This window comes from Budorcas taxicolor, chromosome 11 (genome assembly GCF_023091745.1).
Source record: "Budorcas taxicolor isolate Tak-1 chromosome 11, Takin1.1, whole genome shotgun sequence".
Lineage (NCBI taxonomy): Eukaryota > Metazoa > Chordata > Mammalia > Artiodactyla > Bovidae > Budorcas > Budorcas taxicolor.
The window spans coordinates 109,326,454-109,352,825 of record NC_068920.1 but is presented as its reverse complement, the minus strand read 5'-3'; the positions used below and the strand labels follow the sequence as shown (position 1 = coordinate 109,352,825).

Sequence of the window (26,372 nt, the reverse complement as noted above, 5' to 3'; positions counted from 1 at the left end):
GCCCTTGGGTAGAGCTGAGTGACGGAATATTTCCTTGCCTTGTCGAGCTTTTTATCTTTGAAATCAAGATGCCTCTTAAATCAGATTTAAGAAATACTATAACAAACTGCTTTTATTGTGTCCCCTGCTAGTTTATATACACTTTAGCTCTTAATTCACCAAATACTTGCTGTTACTATTATCTGTAATCACGCCCATTTTTTTTAACGCCCATGTTAAAGATGGGAAAGACACAAGAAGGCTCTCATCTTCTCCAGGTAACACAGCTAGTAATGGTGGAAAGGAATAAGAATAATCCCAAAGCAAGAAGTACTTTAGAATCCAATTTAGGTAGACTTAGCTAAAGGACACAGTTCTGGTTTTTGCATACACACAGACACACACACAAAGGAATTTCAAATATAAAAGGGTAAATTAAAATAACAGTAAAAAACCAAACAAAAGACAAGGAAATGGGACTCAGCAAGGTCAATGAGCTTGTCCAAGGTTATACAGAGGATATCAGATCCAGAATCCATGGCAGATCTGTCTTGATTCCAAAGTGCGGCTTCTTTCCACCAAACCACGCTGCCAACAGACACGTGGTTAAGGGGATGCATAAATATTTGATGAATAATGCCTGAAAACAAAGTTGACAAGGATGATGATAAAAATATAAAAGATAGATTAAAAACGGAAAAGTTGTTCAGGATCTGGAAAAGAAAAAAAAAAGAATTACACACACAGACACACACACCCCAATAGTTTTCAGAGCGGAGCACTCAGGCTGAGCCAAGATGCTGGAACAAACTGCGCGAGGGCCGCCGGGACACCCGGGCAGGCGGGAGCGGAGTCTTCCACCGGGATGGTTCCCAAGGAGCCAGACGGCCGTGGGGCACAGCAGCCAAGCCCAGCCGCCTCCCGCGCCCGGGTCCTCCCGATCGCGCGTCACCAGGCCGGGCAACGTGGGACAACACCCGAAGGTCAGCCGCCTTTCTTGCCGGGGCTCTGGCTTAAAAAGAAATACAAACACGTGTCCCCGGCCGGTGCGCAGCCTCCCGTCGGGGTTGAGAGCAGCAGGGCGCTTCCCGCGGTCGGCCCGACGACCAAGCTCCCGAAGGCGGGAGCCTCCCGCGGTCCCAGCTCGCTGCCGAGAAGCACCTGCCGTCGCGGTCGGCCCGGCCCAACGGCGAAGCGCCTAGGGCTCGGTTCCGCGTAGGCCCCAGGCGGGGCTCGGGGCCTCGCGGGCTGGCCGTACCGGCGAGCGCCGGCGCCCGGGCATTTCCTCTTCCTCCCTACGCGAGGCGCGGCGGCGCGGCGGCGGCCAGGCCGAGGCCGGGCTCTGGCGCCCGACCGCGGCCTGCCGGCGAGCGCGGCCAAACGCCGCGGCCCGAGTCGCCGCCGCCGCCGCCGCCGCCGCCTCCGCGGCGCCCCCGCCGCGCCCTCCGGCCGCGGGGCTCCGGGCAGCTGGGCCCGGCGCGGGCAGCGAGAGGCGGGGCCGGCGTGCGGGCGGCGGAAGGAGGCGGAGGAGGAGGAAGAGGAGGAGGAGGCGGCGGCCGGGAGCCGGGGAAGAGGGGCGGGGGGTGGGCCGGGGGAGGGGAGGAGCGGGGTTTGCGGAGCGCGGCGCCGCAGCCGGGAGCCGGCGGGCCCGAGAGTGACCGAGTCACGGCGGGCGCCGGCGGAGCCGCCGCGTCGGACCCGCCTCCTGGAGGAGCTCAGCCCCGGCCAGGCCCGGCCCCATTCCCGCCCCGCGCCGCCTCCCCGCCGCCGCCGCCGCCGCCGCGGGAGCGCTCCCCTACCCACCCCGCCCCCGCGGCCGAGCCCGGGAGTCGAGTGGGAGTCGGCCGGCCGGCGCGGGCAGCGCCGGGACCCCACAGGGGACACTGCAGCCGGAGCCCGGGAGGGGCCGCGCCGCCACCGTCTGAACTAGGATGTCCCGACATGAAGGTGAGAGGAGCCCCCGCCCCCACCCCCACCGCCCGGGCCTCGGCCTACCCCGCCCGGGCCGGGCGCCGCGGAGGGCGGCCGGGAAGCGGCGGAGACTTCGGCCGGGCCCGAGGCGGGCCCGACGGGCCGGGCCCGAGTGCGAGCGAGCGAGGGCGGAGAGCCGCGGCGCCGCCGCCGCCACGGCCGCGGCCCTGAGCTGGGCCTGGTGCCGGAGGCGGGGCGGCCGGGCCGGCCGGAGGGTTTGCACTGTCATGGGGCGGGGGAGGGGGAGGGGAGGCGGCGGGGCCCGTTACCGGCGGGAGCCCGGTCCTCGGGACTGATACCGGACGCCGCGGCCCGGCCGCCCGGCCCCGGAGCCGCGGGGCCCCGGCGCGGCCTAGAGCTCCCACGGTCCCGGAAGGGCCCGGCGCGGCCCCCGAGCGGGGCCGCTGACGGCGGCAGGAGACCGAGGACCCGACCCGGGACTCGGCGGGTGAGTCCGGTCGCCGGGAGACGACGGGGAGTGCCCCTGCCTGCGGGCGACCGCGGGGCGGGCGGGAAGGCTCTGCGGTCGGGGAACGGGAAGCCCCCGTCGCCTGGAGCCCGCCCCGGCCTCGCGGCTAGGCCTCGGCGCGTCCCTGGGCTCGGGTAACCCAAGTTCCCGGGGCGGATCCGGCCCGGCCGGGCGAGCAAACTCACTGCTCGGTCACTGGGTCGGAAGGGGACTCGCTCCCGGCGGGCGGCGGGCCCCTTGCCCGGCATGCACGGTCTCCTGAACCAGGGTTTAGTAAATGACCGTGGTGAGGTCTGGTAGTGGTTAGGGGGCGTTTGGGACTTTGTTTTGTGATTTTAAAACATGGGGGTACAGTTGCAAATCAGCAGACTGTTCTAGTCCGATCCCAGAGCACAAAGAGAAAAATGTTTAGGGCCGAGGTCTAGGCGTTGAGCTGATAAAAAAATAAGTTAACTTTAATTTGCTGCCATATGGTTCAGAAAAGGGGGAGGGGGTTGTGTTTTCTTTGTTTCACTACCACAGGTCTTTAAATAAAAAGTCTTAACGAAACTTGGCGGAAAAGTTTATCCTGGTAAGGTTAATGCAAGATTGTAGAAGTGGCTTGAAGACATTTTGTACTCTTGATGTTAAAATCCTATATAGGTGATGTAGGAGTGGAGAAAGTTTAGTGAGTCAGATTCGTGCGTGTGCACCACAACGTTGCAGAGGTATTCTTAGGGAAATACAGGCCTTAGAATTTCAAGATTGAAAAACTCAGATTGATCAAAATTATATTTAGAGCAAGTTTCAGGATTTGCATTACTAATTATAATTAATTTGAGATTGACTCCAATAATATATTGTGTCCAAGGTTTCTGTATTCTAAAATCACAAAACCAATAGGAAATATACTGTATTTTCTTCACTTACTGTGAACTAGTGTTGGACAGTTTGAAATAATAAGGTACATAGGCTCATAGAAATATTTAGAAGCTATGCCTATTCCCCTTCCCCCCTTTTTTTACTTAATGAAACATTCCTGTCTTGTAATTTAAAATAAGTTGTAATTAAAATGGTAATCAAATTTTAATTTGGGATGTAAAGTTTATCTTAGACTGAAGTCGTGTGTACATTGACCACCTTCAGGACAAAATAAAAGTGAGCAATGGCTGTAGGCTCTCTTACTCATAAGAACTGGGAGTTAGAGTTACAGAATCATAGCAATGGAAGAAGGGTGTTTGAGACCCATTCTCCTTGCTTCAAGAAAATATCTGGATAGTTGCAGACTGAGTTTTGTAGTTGAATGGTATCCTGGGAAAATTCCTTTACCCTCAGGAATCCTTCAGAGAAATTAAAACCCCACAGTGTGAACATTCTTGAATGTAACACAAATTCTGTACTTTAAGCCTGTTTTCCCCTGTTTGGTCCTGTGGAAAGACATGTGGTCATGAAACTTATATTTACCTTTTAGTTACTTGAATATTACTGAACCCCTCAGCACAGGAATAGCGCACCTTTTCTGTAACTTAGAGCATGCCAGATGTTTCTGGAAAAAGGAACATTCCTACCATACATCAGTTGAAGATTTATAGTACAGTATTTGTCAAACGATTACTTTTTAAGGGTCTAGCTAATGGCCTAAGGCAGGAATGACAATCTCCTTAAGAATCACACTTAATTTATTAGATATATGGTGTGTGGAATTTTAGTTGGGGCTGCCAGTTATTTTCATTGGTTAGAATTTAACGTATCAACAAATGTAGAGATTGACACCCTCGTAGAGTAGTTCTTTTCTCATCCTTTCTTCTTTGGGCCAACTAATCCCATTTCTTTAGTGGTAGGATTTTTGAGCTCTTTTAATCATCTGTCCCTCTCCAAATTCTCTGTAGTTCCCTTTTCCTTTCAGTAGTATGACCTAGAACTGGCTGTAGTAGTCTGGGAAGAAATCTGAACTGTGCTACAGGCCTGTAATGTGCTTGCCCTGTGCTTCCGTTTCAGTGCGTTCTGTGTGCCAGTGCTTTGTTACTTTGTCTTTGGGCCCACCCTAATGAGTTGCACTATATTGTATGTAAGGGTGTAACTTTGGACAACAGAACCCCAAGGTGGACATCTGTCAAGCTTTAGTCTGTACTTTGCAAGGCAGTGGACTACCTCAGAGAAACGAGGTGCACCTGGAAGCACAGAGAAATGTTCTAGGCTTGTTCTAGGGGTCAGCATGCTTTTTTTCTGTGAAGGGCTAGGGAGTAAATATCATAGGCTTGGTAAGCCTATGCCCCCTCTGCTGTTGTAGTGTAAAAGCAGACAACATTTAATGAATAAGCACAGCCGTGTTCCAATGAAAACTTTCTTTATGAGACTGACATTGAATTTCATATAATTTTTTTATGATTCTTCGTTTTTACCATTTAAAAATGTAAAAACCACTCTTTGCTTGAGGGCTGCACAAACACTGGAGGTGGCCACATTTGGCCCATTTTGGCCTGCAGGCTATCATTTGCCTACTTTAGCTCTGGACTTTAGTTTTAGAGTTGCTTGAACTGGAATTGTGAAGAGTTCAGAAAGGGCCAGCTCTGCTTGATATTCCATCATTTCCTTTGGGGTATGGGGAGTGCGTCCATGGTCTGAGTTGGTTCTGTACCTGTTTCCAGCAGTACTATATACACTTTGTAATGTTCTTGTCACATCAACAAACATTTTACAGTGTCAGTTCCTAGTCACTTTATGTTCAACCTACCAGCACCATCTAGTTCCACGTTATACACAGTGAAACCCATCATTTTCTGTTTCACTGGTAGAAGTTTTTTTTTTCCCCTAATGTTTCACTACATGCTTTCTTCTTAAATGCATTTAGAGTATAAATATGTTATTCAGAGCTTAAAATCCATTTAATAGCTTGGCAAATGTTTTTAAAAACATATCAAATTACTCTGTTTATTAGCTAAAATGAAATTATAAGTGTTCTTGCATGAGTTGGAGGCTAATTGATTACCTAGTTAGGAATATGTTTTATTACCTTAAATCATTCACCCTTTTTTTCATTTGCTACTATGTTTAAGGCCCTGGGCTAGGTACCAAGGATGAATGAGGCAGGGAGAGCTCCTCAACTTAAGTCTGGTGGGGAAAACGGAAGACGCACGTGTGCACAGCTTCTGCAGCACAGTGCGAGACATGCCATAAGGAAGGGATAAACAAATTGACGACAATATAATTACCAACTTTTTTCTTACCAATTTTGCCCAGTTTCAGAGAGGGAATCTATTGTGATTTCTAACTCCTTTTTCGTGAGTGCCTCCTAGCTTTTTTGTGGGCTGCTCTTCATTTTGGATAAAAGCATTTGAGCTTTCAAATAGAGTTCCTATTTGAACTAATCTCTACTTGATTTATATTTCCCCTAAGTTTTTGAAGATTTCCGTATGTAAGCAATGATAGTGAATAAATGGACTAGTGATCCTAACATGTTATTCTCAAAAGCATCTGAGACTGTTTATTTTCAAAATGCTAAGTACAACGTAGGTAGGTCATTACTCTGGTTCTTGAAAGGTGTACCATTTTTTGAAGTTGTATCACTTTTTTGTCAGATTTCTATTCTCTACGAGTGCTATCTAGTGCTATAAATGAACATGCAGACAGTCCCAGAGGGAATTGCAATAATTTTGTTTTCAGAATTTGGAGACTGGAAAGCCAGGATTGGCAATTAGCATGGGATTTTTAACTTTGGCTTTCCTGTGACAAAGTAAATTCACTCTCACTGAAAAGTTCTTTGCTATCATGTTGGACAACTTACTTGACTAAGTGATCTGTTAAAAAGATTATGACATTCTTACTTGACTTTAAATTTCAGTGAACCATTTATTATATTTACTTTGACTTTCAATAAAGAATAGAACATAAATATTTTAATTTCTGGAGTCTTTGATTCCATGATTTTGTATAAAGTTGATTTTGAAGTCCATTTTCATCTGTTGACATCCATGTGTAAGTTAAAATATGGCAAAATATAACTTTCTTGTTTTATATTAGAAATTTAGTTTGAAAGGAATTTCTGTTAGTCTTAGAATTTTAAGTTTATTAACAGCAGTCTTGTTTAAAGATTGAAAACTTTTTCATAGTGAAAATTAGGAAGCTTCTGATGTGAATTGACCAAATTCCTTCACATTAGGTTTGCAACATTTCAAAAAAGAAATCCATGTCCTTATGAGTCTTAACTTAATTTTCAAAACATCAGCTTTATAACATCTAACACATATATTTACTGAGGTTTGGATTTTTTTAGAATGCAGTTTCCAAAAATTGTTTTTAGTGAAGATTAAGGTATCATTTAGGATATATTTTCCTAAAAATAGTATGTTTTAAGTTTTATCGGAAGTACTGCCGTGGGGCTTCTTTTCATGAATACGGAAACATTTCCTACACTTCATGTTCATAAAATTTTAAAGTAGTGCCATTCGTAATTAAAATCTTTGTTGATGAAAGTTTAATTTCACATTAATTTTAGCATTGTGCTAGGAGCCATGATGTTTTTCATTTCCTTAAAATGGTTGGGTATACTTTTTAGCCACTGACAGTCCATGGGTTTGCAAAGAGTTGGACACAACTGAGCAACTAACACCCACACACATACTTTTTAGTCACTAAAGTTATTCATTAAAATTGAGGAAAGAACCTGTAAGAGGTCTATAGATCAGAGCACTTTTTAAAATGTGGTAATTTTTATATATTATCTGTTCCCTGATTGATGATGGAGTTGTTGAATAAGGCAGATGGTTTCCAGAGGAACACATTACCTATGTTCCATGGGAAGGAAGTGAGTGTTTTGTGTGAAAAGAGGATTTGGGCAAGGGTGAGGACAAGAGACGAGGAGGGTGATGGCAGAAGAAGGTTAGGCAGGGTAGTCATGAATCTTGGGAATGAGCTGTAGCCACAGGAAGTCAGAAACAGAAAACTCTCATGCCTGATGAAATGTCCAAAGAACTGGGTACCAGGAGGTAAAAACAGGGTCGTGTGAAACTAGCAAGAGGTGAACTGCTTGTTAGGCACCTTCCCAGGTGCCACCCTTGCTGCTTTTCTAACTGCCCTCCCACATGTTTGTGAATCCATGTTTTTAACTGTCTTTCTGAATAGTACCAAAGCAGAGTGTGGGTCTATCTTGTTCACGTACGTGGTCTGTTTATCTCTTCAGGGCCGTGGTACCAACCAGCAGTCCAGCAGACTTGGCCAGTAGCCACGCCACAAGAGGTATCAGGGAGAAAGTATGGATGGATTCTTGCAAATCCATCACTACTCTGCGAAAAATCCAACTGAAGTCAATCACAGGAGTGGGTCAGTCAAGTCACCTTCAGCTTGGAGGGACAGACATTAAGTGGGTGAAGCCTCTTGACATCATGACTAATTAGGTTTGCACATTTTCTTCTGCTGGAATGTGTGTGTGTGTTTTCCTTCTCTTGCCAGTAGTCAGTGCCACCGTCATGAACTTCAGATTTCTCTGTAGTCAGAGGATCTTCATTCAGAGAGCCACTTTAGAGTGCTAACTTGATGAGTTGACTGTTAGAACAGTTGCAGGTATATTAGACTGTAATTTTGGTTTTGACTTCTTCTATCTTTGTTCCCTAAGACTCTTGTCACTCTCCCCACCCACCCAACAAAGTCCTTCCAATAGCACTCGTGCATCATTCTCCAGGCATTTTTTTTATGCTGTAATTGTTCACTTGTCTGGCTGCCCCACATAGGTTTGGTGTTATATCTTTGTATGCTACCACCTAGCATAATAGTGTCTGGCCTTTGGGAGGCCCAGTAAACATTTGGGAGTGACTGTTAGAGATGTTTAATAATTGTCTTAAAAAATGGTAAGACTGGAAAGTGCATCCCTGCTTTTGTATGGGGAGACTGGTTAGGAGGAAAAGAGTTTATAGGAAAGAGAACTTGGAACTTTCATAAAAGTAAGAGGGGATGAGTAAACTGTGTGTGCATAGAATGAAAATAACTTAGGGTAGCTGACTCCTTGGGGAATGGCCTGAGACTGGACACCAAGGTGCTGTTTTGTTCTCCCTCTGGCTCTGGTTTCAGATTAACTGGCTGTGAAGATCTGCATGTTAATTGGCACTGTGTGTGAGCTTCCTGCTTCATTCAGTCTTTCATTCAGAGAATATTTATGGCTACCTACTCAAGTACCACTCCAAGTCATCTCCAGAGCTGGCCACAAGTTGTTGACCCTTGCTGCAGGATGATAATATTCAGTGGCTTAGAAACACATGTTAGGGAATTAAATTCTTTCCTGTTGCATAGGTTGTGGCTCTTTTCCAGTGTGCTCAAATTAGTCCTTGAAGTTTATATTTTATGACAGGGTAATTAAATCATGTAAGTGTTTTAATGTTTTGGCAATATTTGTACCCCTCTCCCTTTTTTTTAAACATTATTTTCATTCAGGCTTCACAGTCACTTCTAATTCTGCCAGCAGTACATTTTGTTCTCTAACAATATTATCCTTAAACTTAAGGTCTCAACACACATCTGCACACGTAAGTATCTTTTTGATACTTAGCAAAGAGAGCTCAAGGCATTAAACTTTTTATATTCCGTATAGTGGTTTTTGTTTTTGTTTTTTTTGGTGTGTGGCATCCTTATGGTTATATAGCAACTGTTGGGGTGAGTAACTGGACCCTACTTCCTTCTGGTATTCTTCCTCAACCAGCATTCTCCTTTGGTGTTCTCTGTGGTTGTAGAGTTTTGACAGTGAGTGCAAGGAAATGAGAAACTTTCTAAATCATGAGTTAAAGACACTGAAGTGAAATGGGCAGGGATTATATAAAGGAGTTGTTAGAAATGTGTCCCTTCTCTGTAAGAATGAAATACATGCTGGGAGGTGGGGGGTGGTGGGAACCAGGTAGTTTTCATAGTCAGAGATCATGTTCATTCTTATTAACACTGCTAGCAATTCCGATACAGTTAATTGCAATTTGAAATGAATTTCATGTGTTTGTATAGCTACAGATGTGAGTATACATAGTAGTCACTGAGGGCTTCCCTGGTGGCCCAATGGTAAAGAATCCACCTGCCAGTGGAGGAGACACGGGTTCGATCCCTGGGTGGGGAAGATTCCCCTGGACAAGGAAATGGCAACCTCCTCCAGTATTCTTGCTGGGAAATCTCACAGACAGAGGAACCTGGTGGGCTACAGTCCTTGGGGAGTTGCAAAAGAGTCAGATACAACTTAGCGACTAAACACACGTGGACAGTGGTCGCTGAGGTGGAACCGATCTTCCTTCCCCTGGGAAAAATGGTGATTAGAACCTCAGGTTTCAATGGATGAGCACCTGGCCTGAGGTGACCCTGTATTAGGCCAGGATCAAAGAGCTTCACTCCATGTCAGACATACTGTGTATCGGTATGCTTATTCATTGCTCCCTATCATTTTCTGCAACTTTTTAGAAACCACCCAAAGGGAAAAAGAGATTGCAAACCTTGCAGAATTGGGCTGCATGATCGCACTGTCTAACAGGCACCTAGTTTCAAGTCACATGTAATTCAAAATCCTCTGGGAGCCACAGTAACAAAACTGAGAAGGTGAAATTAATTTCAATAATTTAATGCTTTAGCTCCATATATACAAAATAACAGTTCAGCATGTAACCAGTACACAAATTGTTTATGAGATGTTTTTACCTTCTTCTTTCTTTATAACATTGTAAAAATCTAGGATATATTCCACACTGAAACTTTTTAATTCAGATGCTAGATTTTCATTTAAAAAATTACTTACTCTTAGCTGAGAAACACTTTAGACGTCCAGACAAATTGAAAGTCTGCTAATTCATATTTTGATCATAATACTCTCTTTTTGTAAGTACATGTTGATGCAGTATTGCCATCTACTTAACTGTCCATTCATGAACATTCTTGATTTCTGTTTCCTGAATTTCTCTCCTAAGAAGTTAGATTTTACCCTATTTTTTGACCTTAAAATTATTCTTAACCTACTTCAGCTACATAAAACCATCACAGTAGAAATCCACTTTATAAACAGCTACAAATGTATATAAATTCTAATTCCTTTGAGGGCTGTTCGGATTGATGAGGTGTAAGTAATGGCTTTGGGGTGGTTTTAATGTGAGTTTGAGGGGTTATTTTGAAGTCCTTGGAGTTGACAGATGTAGAATTTGCAAAAATTATTGCTAGTCTATTTCAGGTTTTATTATGGTGAATTCATCATTTGAAAAAAGTGACCCCTAGGCTTGGTCATTTATTGTACCTGTATTTTGTTGGGCTTCCTGGTGGTTTAGATGATAAAGAATCCACCTGCAATGCAGGAGACGCAGGTTCAGTTCCTGTTTCAGGAAGATCTCCTGGAGAAGGGAATGGCTACCTGCTTTGGTATTCTTGCCTGGGAAATCCCATGGACAGAGGATTCTAGTGGGCTATAGTCCATGGGGTGGTAAAAGAGTCAAACACAACTAAGTGACTAACACTTTCACTGTATAGATTATATACCCAGTATCCATCTCCAAAAGGCTCCTGGCATCTAGCAGTAGAAAGACAGGTGGCTATGATTCTTCTTTAATTTTAAGGAAATTGATTATTGAGCCAATGGAGAAGATAATCCTTAGTCCACTATCAAGGTTAGCCACCCACTGGTGGTGTCTCTCTTTTACCTATTTGGCTTATTGTTTTAGCCGGTTACAGCTAGATTTGCAAGTGAAAATAAGAGTGGAAGACAGTCTGTTAAAAATTAAAGACCTAATGCTTTTCTGTCTTGATTTTACTGGAGCAGCAGTTCCACGGGGCTGTCAGTTTTATGTTTTTGTTTTTCCTTCAGTTCCCCTCCAGCCAGATCACTGAAACATCAGGAATCTGTGGCCTCCCTTCCTCCCCACCTCCCACCCGATAGTGTAAAAATGCTAGTAGTACTGTTTTGGGGTCTTCCCTGATGGCTCAGCAGTAAAGAATCTGCCTGCATTATAGGAGATGCAGGAGACAAAGGTTCAGTTCCTGGGTCAGGAAGATCCCCTGGAGGAGGAAATGACAACCCACTCCAGTATTCTTGCCTGGAGAATTCCATGGACAGAGGAGCCTGGTGGGCTACAGTCCGTGGGGTCGCAAAGAGTCGGACAGGACTGAGCATCTGAGCACTCACATTCTATTGCTTTGGGGCACTGTCATCCAGTGCTTCTCAACATGTGGTTCAGGACCAGCCTATCAGCATCACCTGGGAACTTACTCGAAATGCAGATTCTTAGACTCTACCCTAGACCTACTGATCACAACTTATGGGGATGGGGCCCAGCGGCCTGTGTTTTAACAGACTCCTACCTGGACCTGGTTATGTAATAAAAGGCATTGTTTGCATGAGGTGGTTATTGCTGGTGACAGGCACACAATGGTTGTGAGACCACTTTTCATGGTATGATACTAACCAAACAGAAATGGAGCTGATGACCTTGGCCTCATTCTCCTTGAATGTCATGCTGTTGTCACCTGAGAAGGTAGAAGAGGAGCATAACTCCCCACTCCAGACTAGTTCTTTTTATTTACTCAACACACATTTATATATTGAATGTGTACTCGGGGCCAGGAATTATTCTGGCCACAAGGAAGCCTTAGTGAACAAAATAGAGAAGCTTCCTGTTCCTCTGACACTCACACTCCGTTAGAAGGAATATGCCAAGGGTGTATGGCCTGTGACTTGGCCCACTGCCTGTCTTGGTAGATAAAGTTTTATTGGAGCACAGCCACATCTCCTCATTTCCATATTCTCAAAGTTGCTTTGTGCTACAATGCACAGTTGAGGAGTTATGACAGAGAAAGTTGAACGTATTTACTCTGTGGCTCTTGACAGAAAAAGTTTGTGAATCCCTGAAAAAGACCATGAGATAGATAATAGAGTGTTAGAAAGTGATAACTGTTACAAGAACCCAGACTGGGACTAGAGAATGGGGGCCTACTTTAGATAATGATGGTCAGGGAGGGCTTTTCTGAAGATGGAACTTTGAAAGAAAGAACTTGAATTAAGTGAAGGATATGAAAAAGAGGATACAGCAAGTCCAGGGGCCCTGAGACTTGGAATGTTCTGGGAACAGCAGTGAACTCCCTGTGGATGGAGGACCGTGGTTGAGGGGGAGAGTCAGGAAATGAAGTTGGCGTAACTAGCCCAGACACAGCATACTCTGCATTGTGGCCTGCGGTGAGGATGTTTGATTGTGTGTGCTTGGAGAAATACACTATAGAAGCCCTTCTTTAGAGGGATCTTTTTGGCCATACATGGCAGAGTCTGGAAGCTAAACACCTGATGTAGCACATTCCAGCATCTCTAAGAAACACTGCTTTATGAACTTTCCCCAACACTCTTCACTTCAGGGATGGCCACCAAGTAGGAGACTGGCAGGGAGTAGACTGCAGAGCTGAGAAAACAAGAGCACGTTAGAGAGAGGTCTATCGGACAGTACTGAGAAGACCAGGGTCTCTAGAACAGATGCCCATATGTAAGTCCTGACTTCTGAGTCAGTGCGAGAGATCTGTTTTCTGTAAAAGAAGGATGCAACTGCTGTTTTGGCCTCTTTCCAAGGGTCTCTGTGAAGATTAAATACCAGGGCATGTAGGGATGTTTTCTAAGTTGGATGAAGCACTGCATAAATATAAGATGGTGGTATTTTTTTTTTTTATTATGGGAGATAAGATTAGAAATGAAGATGGGAACAAGATAGATAGGGAAGGATTTGATTGTGACACTAAGGTTAGTCTTTTCCTTTTTCTATAGAGATTATGGGATGGAAAAGGGGTCAAAGTTTGAAGCAAAGAAAGATCATTATGAGTAAGTTTCAGAAAGATTAGTGTGATAGTGTGTGTGGAGTAGGTTGGTGCTTGTGGCAGGAACCATTCAGAGACTGGTGGTATGACCTTGAAGTTGAAAGGACCTGAATTAGTCAGTGATGGTAGGAACAAAAAGAAGAAAAAAAAGGCAACACGATTTGAGATAAAGTCTCATTGCAAGAGAACAAGGACTAATGTAGAATTTCAAGATGACCAGTCAACATGCTGGAACAATAGCAGGTTCTTAATATTAGTTAGGGAAGATAGGAAGGGAGAGGTGGGGAAAAGAGTAATTTTTAGCTTTTGACATTTTGGATTTAAGGTGATGGTAGGCCATTAGGTAGGCTTCCCTGGTGGCTCAGATGGTACAGAATCTGCCTGCAATGCAGGAGACCCTGGTTCAATCCCTGGGTCAGGAAGATGCCCCGAGAAGGTAAGGCCATTAGGGAGAAATCAGGAGTTGAGAAACACTGCACTGGGGCTCAGCAGAGAGAAATCTTGGTTAGAAAAAAGAATGTTAGAGCCCCCTACATTGAAGTCTGGGGATAGGCTAGATTTCTGAGGAAGAAAGTATGTCGAGAAGAGAGGCTCAGAGAGTGAGCACAAGGTTGTTATGACCCCCTCAACCTCCCCTTAAGGTATAATTGCACTTGTCCTGCAAGTATTGACTTACGCCTTTACTTAGGTCTAGGCTTTTTTGAATAGGGATGAGAGGTAGAGTAGAAGAGGAGGCGGGAAGGGGAGAAACCACTACTAAGCAAACATCTGCTGTAGTAATAGTAATATTTATGGAGTGCTTACCATCTGCAAGGCCCTGTGCTCAGCATTTCACAAGTACCAACTCATTTAATTCTCATAACAGTTCTATAAGGTGTATATTATTATTATCCCAGTGTAATGAATGAGGAAATTGAAACACTGAGAAGTTCTTCATCACACAATCTGTAATGGAGCTGGAATTCAAATCCAGGCCTGGTTTCTCAACATTGTTGCGTTCAGCCGCTAAGTCATGTCCTACTTTTTACAACCCCATGGACTGCAGCATGCCAGGTTTCTCTGCCCTTCACCATCCCCCAGAGTTTACTCAAACTCATGTCCGTTGAGTCAGAGATGCCATCTAACCATCTCATCCTCTGTCATCGCCGCCTTCTCTTGCTCTCAGTCCTTCCCAGCATTAAGGTCTTCTAAGCTGTACTCTGTACCAGGCATTTTATAGACTGGTTCCTACAGCAGGGATCTCAGATATGAGGCTTAGTAAAATTTCAAAACAGTCCAGCAAGATATGTTACCATATTCTGCAGATTTGAAATTTGAGTCTAAGTAAGAGAGGTTGACACAACTGAAGCAACTTAGCATGCACACATGCAAGAAAGGTTAGGTTTTTTGTCTTAGGTCATGCAGGGCTCAGTGGTAAAGAATCTGTCTGCCAGTGCAGGAGATGCAGGTTCAGACCCGTGAGTCGGGAAGTTCCCCTGGCGGAGGAAACGGTAACTTACTCCAGTATTCTTGCCTGGGAAATCCCATGGACAGAGGAGCCTGTCAGGCTACAGTCCGTGGGGCTGCAAAGAGTCAGACACGTCTGAGCAACTGAGTGCACACACACGTCAGGCAGTAAGTAGTAAAGCCGAGACTTTTGCTGAGTTCTGTCACATCCAAACATCTGTGATCATTTTATTTCATTCAAGTCAGTACACTTTCTATACAGGACTAGATAACAAGTATGACTTTGCAGGCCACTTGCTCTCAACTACAAATACTCTACTCTGCTCTCCTGATTTGAAAGCAGCCTTAAGACTGAACGTAAACAGATAAGCTTGGCTATGATCCAATAAATCTTTATTTATGGATATTGAGATTTGAATTTCATGTGTTTTTCAGGCATCACTGAATATTCCTTTTAAAATTTTCTTCTCTAAACATTTTTAAATGCAAAAACTGTTCTTAGCTCACAGATTAGACAAAAACAGGTGGTAAGCCAGGTTTAGCCCATGGGCCATGGTTTTCTGACTTCTGCTTTCATCCATTCATTTAATAAATATGCACTGAATACGTTCTCTGTGTGGAGATACTGTATTGGGACTTGGGACAAAGCACAAAGGGAATTCCAGTTCCAGGCTTCTAAGATGAGACGTGTAATTTGAATACAAAGTGTGAACTATAAGCATATAGTTCATCATAGTATGAACTATAATAAATTTATACTTGCAAGGTTCAGTGAAAGAATCGATATGGGAGGCTGCTCAGTTTCATGGACGAATTCATGAACACATCCCAAAAGGAGTTATGTGTTTGAGTTGTCTCTGATGTTGGGGAGAGTATCCCATGGACAGAGAGATGAGCAGAAAGGATTTTCCTTTGAGGGGAAACCATAAGAAATTTAACATTATTGGAGCAAAAATGGAGGGGCTGATGCCAGGAAATGAACCTTGTCAATAGGGTAGATAAATAGGGTAGATAAATGGGAGTGAGTTTTTAAGAAATTTCAAACCAGTATGATTTTTGTGTTCCAGAAAGAGATATTCTGAAGGATGGATTTGCAGAGGGCAGGGTGGGGAGACAAACAGGTAAGTTACCACTAGATAATTGCTGTAGTGAGTGCAAATTGGGTCACAAAGAGTTAGACACGACTGAGTGACTGCACACGCATGTACACATGCAGAGGGGAGGTGCATTTCTGGAGGCAGAAGTCAGGAGTTCTTTTTTTCAGACATATTAGGTAAGAGATGTGTGTTAGATGTTCAAGAGACCTATTTGGTGAACAGTGAGGCACGGGGATTTTGGAATAGTGAAATGTCTAGGAAAACTCAGGGTTTGGGCTTGGTTAGTTGGGCAGTGCTGTTTATCAGAATGCATATCTAGGACAAAGAAGCATGCTCTAAGGGTCAAGGTTGGAAGCAGGGGAAAGTGAAGTGACTTCCATTTCTAGCATATTTTATTTGTGGTACCTGTGGGACAGCTGAGTAGAGATATCCAAGGACAGTTGAGCATGTGGATTTGGAATTCAGATGGAATAAGTCTGGGCTAAGATAAATCCATAGTAGTAGAGTTGATTGCTCAGGGATGGTTAGAACCTATAGATTACAATGGGGAGACTGATCATTAAATTTAAGGAGCAGGAGAGACTGGCTGAAGGGAGTACCTGGAGAGTAGAAGGAGAATCAGGAGAGAGTATTGTCATTGAAACTTAGGAAGGTGATTTTTCTGGAAGGAGGATGTGGTCAGTATTGCTGCAGAAAGGTCAAGAAGATAAGGAGTGAGTGTTCTTTGGCTGTGGCTGTTGGAGTGAGGAGGGTTGTAGAGCTTAATGAGCATAGGCTAGGGTATTCAATTCCAAATGAACACGAGAAGCTGGGAACACCCTTACAGACTTAGCTGTGAGGGAAGGAGAGATGTGTGCCGCGCAAGGGTAGATACTCCAGACTGATACTGAAGACTGGGAAAGTAGTTCCCTCAGTAAATAATGCGCCAGGTCCTGGTGTTGAGACTGGAGATAGAGTAATGAAAGGTAAGAGGAAGTTCTTATTGTAGAGCTTACATTTTAATGGGGAGAGGGTAGAGAAAAGAAACATGTAATTTAATTTTGGTTAGTGATAAATATTCTGAAGAAAATAAAGCTGCCTGGAGGATTGACTATGATGGGAGGTGAATGGATGATCTGTGTGTTTATTTTTAAGAGAGTGGTCAAGAAAGCCTTCCACAAGAGGTAACACTTCTCAAGCAGAGACTTCAGGTATAAAAGCTCTGGGGTCAGAATAAAGCAGGTTATGTGAGGAACAGGGTGGCTGGAGCTGACTCAGCGAGGAGAAGGAGGGCAGATGAGGTACAGGTGGAGCTTTGTAGGAGATGGGGAGGCACTGGGGTTTAGTCCTCTGAACTTAGAGCTAACAAGATACACGCCAGCCCGCTGTGTGAGAGGAGGGCCATTTACTGAGATGCAGAGGGGAGGTGCATTTCTGGAGGCAGAAGTCATGAGTTCTTTTTCAGACATATTAGGTAGGAGATGTCTGTTAGATGTTCAGGTGGAGATGTGTGATGAATAAACTGGAGGTGGTTGAGTGAGTGTGAACAGACACATGCTCAGCAGTATCATTAGGGACCTTAAAACCAAGACTTGATGCCGTTCTGCTGCCCTCTCCAGTTTCCTGTGGCTTGAGCCCCCAAACCTTTCATTATGTAAATGTCTGTGTGGGGGCCTGTGAACCTTGTTTTCTCCCCAAAGTGCCACGAGAAAGGGAGCACAGAGGTGGCAAGCCCAGCGAGTCTCCTGCGCCAGTGTTGCAGTGGTACTGGTCCAGGCCAAGAGAGCTCAGTGTGGGAATTAGGCCAGTTTGGCAGCTGGATAATGAATTAATTTATTTTAGTCTTTTTCTCTCCAATAAAATCAAGAGAAGATAGAATAATAGACCTTTTGGTCCAGAAGGAAATCAACCTCCTTTTTTTTCTTTTCCAAATAAAATTGCAGTCTAGAAAGGCTGAGTCATACTACTTGAGATCACAGAGCTAAAATTCAGATCTCATGACTCTTATTCCAGACTCTTTTTGTACTGTCTATACTACTGAGATGAAATTACCCCAAACTGTAGCATCGGAGGGTTTATTAGTTTATAGATACTTTGAGGCTAGATCTCTTCAGTGGATGAAATTTTCTGTTTACTCAGGTTTTTTCTAAGATGCTGAATAGTAGATTTATCAATGGGACTTTGGAGCCAGACTGCTGGTGTTCAGACCCCAGCCTGCTCCCTTACTTTACAAACTGTGACCATGGGTAAGTTGTTTACCTCTGTGTGTATGATTTCATGATGAAGGCATAATGCTAAGGTGGTTGTATTTGATGGTTATTATATATAAGATGTTTACAGTAGTGCCAGGCATATGGCAAGCAGTCATTGAGCCATCATGATCATTTTCATCTTGGACATACAGAACAGTTGTCTACCACACTTTTAAGTTCTGTGCATATAATTTGAGTGTTAATGTTATACAGAATATATGAGAAGATACAGGAAGTAAGGTAAGATAAAAGAATATAAGGTAAAACAATGTCCCTGCCCTCAAGGAATTTGCATTATAATGGAGGAAGAAGTCTTGCAATCCAGGAGGCATTATCTATTTAAAATGATTGGACAGTGAAAGCTGTGAATGGTCTCTTCTAACATTCTGTGCATCTGAGTATTCAGAGGAAGGCAGAGGGACTAAGGAGAAGAGGTTTGAGCAAGTTTTGTGGGTAAGGGATTTGTCTGGATAGAGTAGAAGCAGACATTCTAGACCAATAGGATGGGCAGAAATGAGTAATAAGGCCAAGGCAGGTAAACACAGGGGAGAATTTTTCAACAGTAAACAGTTTTGCTAGAGGAAAGGCCTGTGAGAGATAATAGTGATTAGGATACATTTGAGGATATATACCAAAACCAAGCATACCAAACTTACCACTTTTTTGCTTGGGCTTCTGAATTGGTATATCAAAATGTCACCATAGGCACTATCTTTCACTCAGGTGTATAAAGACTGTCATTGTCAATGTGGACAGGATGTTTGATATATTAGATGATGACGTCAGAGGAGTGCATCGCTGATGGAGTAGCTCACAGAGTGTTGATCCTAGGTTAGTGGCACCCTAGAGTAAAGAGGGGCTTCCCTGGTGGCTCAGATGGCTAAGAATCTGCCTGCAATGCAAGAGACCCAGGTTCCATCCCTGGGTTGGAAGATCCCCTGGAAAAGGGAATGGCTACCCACTCTAGTATCCTTGCCTGGAGAATTCCATAAACAGAGGATCCTGGTGGGCTACCATCCATGGGGTCACAAAGAGTCGGACACGACTGAGCGACTAGCACTTTGAATTTTTCAGAGTAAAGAGAGGACTAGGAGGTGATTTCTGTATCTCTTTGCTGTTTTGAGTGCTTTTTTTTTTTAATTGGCTGAGATTTAACTCATTGGTAATGTATTCCCCTGTTCTATTTCCTAGGTTCAGCACATCAGCATTTTGCCATTTTTATATCAGTTTCCTACTGACTTCCTTTAGGAGGGTTTGAACATTTTTGAAGAAAACTGAGACCTGTGTTTTATTTTACCCACAGATATTTCAGTATTTATCCCTAGTTGTTAGGGATGCACTATACAGGCACATAGGTGCCACCACATCATTGTCACTCCTCAAAGAGTTAGTAATTCTTTTACATAACACCCGATCCTTCAGCTTTCCCAGTTGACTCAGAAATGAGTGAGTTTGTTAAAATCAGTATCCAAAAAAGGTCTACATAGTTACATTTGGTTGTTATGTCCTTCAAAATTATAACAGTTCCCCCCCCCCCCCTTTAAAAAGGCTGTTTATTTGTTGAAGAAACTGAATCATTTCTTTATGGTATTTCCTACATTCTGGTTTGCATTTTTATGATGTCATGTTAGCGTATTTTTTCATTCCCCATATTTCTTTTAAGTGGTAATCAGTTCTAGAGGGTTGACTCAGATGTTTGCTTCATAGAATATTTTATAGGTGCTGATTATTTTATAATACTCAGTTCAGTTCAGTCACTCAGTCATGTCCAACTCTTTGCAACCCCATGAAATCGCAGCATGCCAGGCCTCCCTGTGCATCACCAATTCCTGGAGTTCTATTAAGAGGACTGTAATGACTGGTTGTCTCAGTGGGTTCAAATGTCACATGTGCCTCCATTCACAGTTACTAATGTAAGCTGGTTTACATAGTGATTGCTGGGTGTCAATTTTTTCATTTTTATATTTCCTATGTTTATTCATTGTAATTTATAAAGAACTCTGATTCACATACTTTCAAGAAATCACTATAGGACTTCTTTGGTGGTCTAGTGGCTAAGACTCCACATTCCCAATACAGGGGGCCCAGATTCAATCTCTGGTTGGGGACCTGGAACCTGCATGTCACAACTAAGACCTGGTCCAGCCAAATAAATAAACATTTTTTTAAAAGTAAATAAAAACCATCAATGACTAAAGTTGTTTAAAAATCACTGTAATGCCTCAAAAGGAGAAATAAAATGAAGTAATTTATGTTTTTCAAGATGTAAATTCTCAGACATAATTGAATTACAGGAGATAAAGAAGAGGTCAGATACTTGTACCTACATATGCGTCACTGAAATGTGCGTGTGTGTGTATTAGTCGCTCAGTTATGTCCAAGTCTTTGCCATCCCATGGACTTTTAGCCCTCAGCCAGGCTCCTCTGTCCATGGAATTCTCCAGGCAAGAATACTGGAGTGGGTTGCCATTCCCTTCTCCAGCAAATTCACTGAATACCTAGCTTCAAACTGATCCATAGTAGACATGTTGTGTTAGAGATTCACGTTCAACAATGTTGCCATCAGTGTTTCTCTTGATCAACTCTTGGTGTCAAGTTTTAAACAGTTTACCCAAATAGTTATATTACTGGTGATTTCAGTGTGTGTATTAAACATCTTACAAAAGATACTTTGTAAAATTCAGTTAGCTTCTATGTTTGGTCACACTCACTACACTGAGTGTCATTGGTTGAACCATCTGCCTCCTTGTCTCTGTTTATCAATAAACTTTTTATTTTGTAATTATTTTAGATTTATAGAAAAATTGCAAGGATAGACTGCCCATGTATGCGTCACAGTTTCCCCAAGTGTTGGGGTGTCACCTTGACGCATTTTTGTCCTAAGAAACCAAATACTGTTACTCTGGAAGCTATAAACTTAGTCAGATTTTACCAGTTTTTCCATGTGCCTCTTGCTTTGGACTTGAGTCTCTGTGTGGAGAGCAGTGGGCTCCTCCTCTGCCCTGGATCTGCGCAGGGCCAGCATATCCTCTCCACATGGCCTGCCCTCTGCGCTTCTGCCCACTGGTTGCTAGATCTTTCATTGTTCTGCCAATATACTGCATTTGTTTCTCCTTTTATTTTTAACGTATTGGGCTGCATCAGGCTGCATCAGGTCTTCCTTGCGGCATGTGGAATCATTTGTTGTGTGCGGACTCAATAGTTGCCCCAGGACATGTGCGATCTTAGTTCCCTGACCACAGGTTGAACCCTTGTCCCCTGCATCGGAAGGCAGATTCTTAACCCTGGGACACCAGGGAAGTCCTCTCATTTTAAAACAGGACACCAGGAACTGAATGCAATTCTTCACATGTGGTCTGACAGGAGCAAAAGGTGGAAATGCTGCAGTTGTGTATCTCGCATGACTGTTAGTGTAGCCTAAGCCTGTTTGTTTATTTCCTGCCTGTTTTGTTTTGTTTTGTTTTTAAGCAACTGCATCCCATATTGATCTAATACTGAGTCTAAGTTCTGTTTAGCTAATTCACCCAAAGTTTGTTTTTATGTCATATGAATTGCTCTTTAATCCAACAGCAAGACTTTATGTGAATCCCTTTAAAAATTCATCTCAAAACAAATTCTTTATTTTGGCACATCCATTCGCCTCTTTGCATTTCTATTCTGTCCGCCAATGTTTTAACAGTTTCTTTTATGCAAAGCTTGTCAGTATGCTTTCTGTCATTTTCTAAAATGCTAATAAAAATATTGCATAGAGCAGGGTCAAGTCCAGAACCTTACCATGGCACAAGATGGCAAGTGAAAAGAAGTTACAGCAAGCATTTGACTGTATGAGGACGCTAAAGAGTGCTGTTATCATAGAGTGCAGGCCTTGATTCAGTCTTCCATGTCAACTGGGGTGGTGTCTAAGCTAGAGAACTCTTGCAGAATGAGAACAAATGGATTTTTGGAGGGTCAGGTTTACCTTTGGAGAAGCCAGCTGTGATTCATAAGATTGTTAGCTTAGCTTTCATTTAACTGGACATGCCTGCTACTTCTGCTCTAAGACTGCATGAGCCTTTCTTGAATTAGGCCTTTTTATGAATGAAATTGAGAATTTTGGAGGGCTTTAGAAGCACTTTTTTAAAATTACCAAGGATGTATTTGAATGATACTTCTTTTTCAGTAGAGCCCAAGTCATATATCATTTCCCATTTTTCTTTCTCATGTTGGTCTTTTTCGTAATCTTTAAGAGCCCATTGTTTGTTGTATCTGTTGCAGATTATCTTGCTCCCTCTGTTGTAATTGACTTTTTTCTGGCTGTTTTCCATTATTGAAGTTTTGTATGTACTTACTTATCAAATTTACATTGTGCTTCCTTGCCCTGTTTATGGTTTCAGGTGTTCCCTGTATTGCTTAGAAAGTTCTCACACACCAAGAAGTAAAATAAAAAGATCCTCTTATAGTTTCTTCTAAGAAGTTTATAGCTTTTTTAAAAAATTGAAACATATTTGCCATATTTAAGATATACGCCAACCAGTTAGATCTTTTCTTTGAGAAAGGGATTTTTATGCATGTGTGAGAAATGTGTCATGCATTCAGAAGTGTGCAGTATGTCTGTATTCACTAAAACGACAATAAGTAATATCCATCTATATTAAAACATAGACCATCTCACAGAAATATCCATAACCACTTATCTGTACCTTCTTCTTGGTCACCCTTTGCCTTCCTGTTTAGTTTTACCCCCAGTAAATCTCTTCCTATCTGAGCAGCGTAGTCTTTAGTTACGAAGCACAGGGTGACAGATTCAGAGTGCAGTATGTGAGGAATGGGCAGTTTGCACCATTGGATGCAAGCTCGTAGGAGAGCAGAAGCTGAGCTCCATCTGCCTTCCACCTCCCTGAGAGCTTCCCAGAGACCCTTTGCAGAAGTCAACTGGGCGAGATCACGAGTGAGCCTTGAAAGCCCAGGACCACCACACGGGGTATTTGGCTGGGCCTTCATGTGGACCAGGATGGATCTCCAGCAGATATGTGGTCAGAGGACAGCTGCTCCCCTTGGTCAACTCCCAGCTTTCAGGAGCAGGTCAGAGCAGAAGCGTGGGGGTGAAGCGAGGGTCCTCAGCTGAACCTCCCTCTTGAAGGGGAGAGCAGGAACTTAATCAGCCAACTCCAGGGGAGCAGCAGAGCCTGGACCAGACTCCCAAGGCATCTTCTGTCCTCATGTCAAAAAGCAAAAATATATGATTGTCTCTCTCTGTGTAGTTGATTCTTGTTATTCTTGATAGCTGTATTCTCTTAAAGTTGCTGTGAACACTGAATTAGCAAACACTGAACCAGAGGTCCTAATGGCAGTATAGGGCTGGGTTCCTGTGAGCCTTTGGTCACACTTGGCATCAACAGATCAACACAAAACCTTGTTTTCTGTGTGTTTCTGTTGAAAGACACCTTACTTAATATTCAGTTGATTCTTAAACATAGAAGTCATAGCTAACAGCACTGTACCTCATGGCTAAACAGTTTATCTAACACATGTTGTCAGTTTTGTGGCGCTTAGAAACACTAGACAGCACTTCAGTGCTTCATCTGGGGCCATTTTAAACAGTGCAGTCACCTATAAACAGTACAGAAAGTTGAAATGCATGACAGTGCATAGACCATGAAAAGGATGTTTGTTTACAGGATGAATTGAAGCAGGAAGGCAGAGCAGCCACTCGTCTGAGCTCAGCTAGGAATGTGCCGATTGGTAACTCAGATGTGCACAAGTGACTGGGAAAGCACTGCAAGTATTGCTGTGTACGTACGCATGCTTATATATATACACACGAAGCAGGGAGAATTATTCCAGGGTGTTAGATGTCAGGATAGTAGCTTGGGGTGGTTACTAGAGGGAGCATGAGGGAGACTTGTTCTGTTTCTTGATCTGGGTGTGGGTTACACAGGTTATGTTCACTCTGTGAAAACCAAGCTGTGTGTTTATGATTTGTGTAATTTCTGAATGGTGTTTCACTTCAGTAAACAGCGTAAAACAAACAATACTCTGGCCCCAGGATCTGGGTGATGACCACTCAGTGTGCATGCCTGTTGAGTGTTAGCACTCTGGTGTGGACAAGTTGTCCTCAGCTACAGCATGGCTGTCATTCTGGGGTTCCCACTTAACCGCCTTCCTGGTGATTTTAGTTGCTTCTCTCTTATTTCGGATCTCCTGTTTTCCTAGATTCGATTTCCCCCATTATTTCCTCCTCTTACTCTTCATTGTTTCTGAAGAAGGGTTCACTGGGAACAGTTATTTTTAAAACTTAGCAAATTTGAAGATACTGTTGACACTATCGTTAACACCTCATACTTGCATGACGACTTTCCAAAGTATGTAATTTTAATGTGGAAGTTCTTTCCTTTGGAAGTTTGATGGCATTAGTGCATTACCGTTTACAGTCCAATGTCCCTGTTGCACATATCTGATTCTTGATCGTGTGTGACCTCTAGGCCCTCCTTCCGCATTAGCGTTTTTGTTTTGTTCAGCTAAATACTCAGGAGTGGAATTGCTGAATTGTATGATAGTTACTAATTTTAATTTTTTGAGGAATTTCCGTACTGTTTTCCATAGTGGCTGCACCGATTTACATTCTTACCAACAACACATGAGGATTCACTTTTCTCCCTATCCTCACCAGCACTTATTATTTGCTGTGTTACTTTTTCTCTTTTAATAATACTCATAGTGACAGGTTTGAGGTGATCACATTATGGTTTCGGAGAAGGCAGTGGCACCCCACTCCAGTACTCTTGCCTGGAAAATCCCATGGACGGAGGAGCCTGGTAGGCTGCAGTCCATGGGTCGCAAAGAGTAGGACATGACTGAGTGACTTGACTTTCACTTTTCTTTTCATGCATTGGAGAAGGAAATGGCAACCCACTCCAGTGTTCTTGCCTGGAGAATCCCAGGGACAGGGGAGCCTGGTGGGCTGCCGTCTGTGGGGTCGCACAGAGTCAGACACGACTGAAGTGATTTAGCAGCAGCAGCATTATGGTTTTGATTTCCATCTCTCTGATGATTAGTGATTTGAGTGTTTTTCTTCATGTGCCTGTTGGCCATCAGTATATCTTCTTTGGGAAAACATCTATTCAGGTTTCAATAAGGCTTTTTTTTTTTTTTTTTTAATGTTTTGATGTTGAGCTGTATGAGTTTTTGGTATATTTTGGATATTAACCCTTTATTGGATATGTCATTTGGAAATATCTTCTCCCATTCCCTAGGCACCTTTTTTGTTTTAGTGATATTGAAAGAAAGTGAAGTTGCTCAGTCGTGTCCAACTCTTTGTGACCCCATGGGCTGTAGCCTACCAGTCTTCTCCGTCCATGGGATTTTCCAGGCAAGAGTACTGGAGTGGGTTGCCATTTCCTTCTCTAGGAGATCTTCCTGACCCAGGGATTGAACCCAGGTCTCTTGTATTATAGGCAGACGCTTTACCATCTGAGCCACCAGGGAAGTTCAGTGATATTGATACTGTTCTTTGTTGTGCAAAAAAGCTTTTTAATTTTGTATAGTCCCATTTGTTTACTTTTGCATTTGTTTCTCCTGCTTGATGAGACATAAGAAATAAAAGACCAATAAGAAATAAGATTAAGACCAATGTCAAAGAGCTTACTGCCTGTGTTTTCTTGTAGAAGTTTTATGGCTTCAGGTCTTACATTTAAGTCTTTAATCCATTTTGAATTTATTTCTATGTATAGTGTGAGAAAGTAATTTAATTCTTTTGCATGTAACTGTCCAGTTTTCCCAACACCATTTATTGAACAAGCTGTCTTTTCTCCATTGTGTATCTTTGCCTGCTTTGTCATAGATTAATCTCCTGTATTTGTGTGGGCTCGTTTCTGAGCTGTCTATTCTGTTGCATTGATCTTTGTGTCTGTTTTTTGTGCTTGTACTATACTGTTTAGATTACTGTGGCTTTGTAGTACAGTCTGAAGTCAGGGAGCATGATTCATCCAGTTCTTTTCTTTCTCAAATTGTTTTGGTTATTCAGGGTAGTTTGTGTTTACATATATATTTTAGAATTACTTTCTCTGGGTCTATAGAAAATGCCAGTGGTATATTGATAGGGAATGCATTGAATCTCTAGATTGCCTTAGGTAATGTGGTCATTTTAGCAATATTAACTTTTCCAGTCTATAAACACAGTGTATCTTTCCATCTGTTTTTGGTATCTTGAGTTTATTCCATCAGCATGTAACAGTTTTCTGAGTACATGTCTTTTACCTCCTTAGTTAGAGTGATTTCTCGGTATTCTTTTAGATGTGGTTTTAAGTAGCGCTGTATTCTTAATTTCTCTTTCTGATGATTGTTAGTGTATAGAAATGCCAGAGTTTTTTTTGTGTCCTGCAACTTTACAGATTCGTTGATGAGTTATAGTAGTTTTTCAGAGGT

At 43.2% G+C, this 26,372-nt stretch overlaps 1 protein-coding gene and 1 long non-coding RNA gene across 3 annotated transcripts in view; one reads left to right on the top strand and one right to left on the bottom strand.

The window, feature by feature from the left end:
- Positions 1-310: 310 nt before the first annotated feature.
- On the bottom strand, positions 311-1,261 carry LOC128055434 (uncharacterized). The gene is made up of 2 exons (XR_008200113.1): positions 737-1,261; positions 311-619 (listed from the first exon to the last, which is right to left on the bottom strand). It is a non-coding gene; the product is annotated as an uncharacterized LOC128055434 (long non-coding RNA).
- Positions 845-26,372, top strand: part of KCMF1 (potassium channel modulatory factor 1) — a 79,426-nt gene continuing 53,898 nt past the window's right edge. The window contains exon 1 of one of the 2 annotated variants that reach the window (XM_052647998.1): positions 845-962. In XM_052647998.1, coding sequence (XP_052503958.1) covers positions 845-962 — 118 coding nt within the window. Of the gene's footprint in view, positions 963-1,764; positions 1,927-26,372 lie in introns of those variants that run through there. The other variant, XM_052647999.1, reaches the window with a different exon arrangement.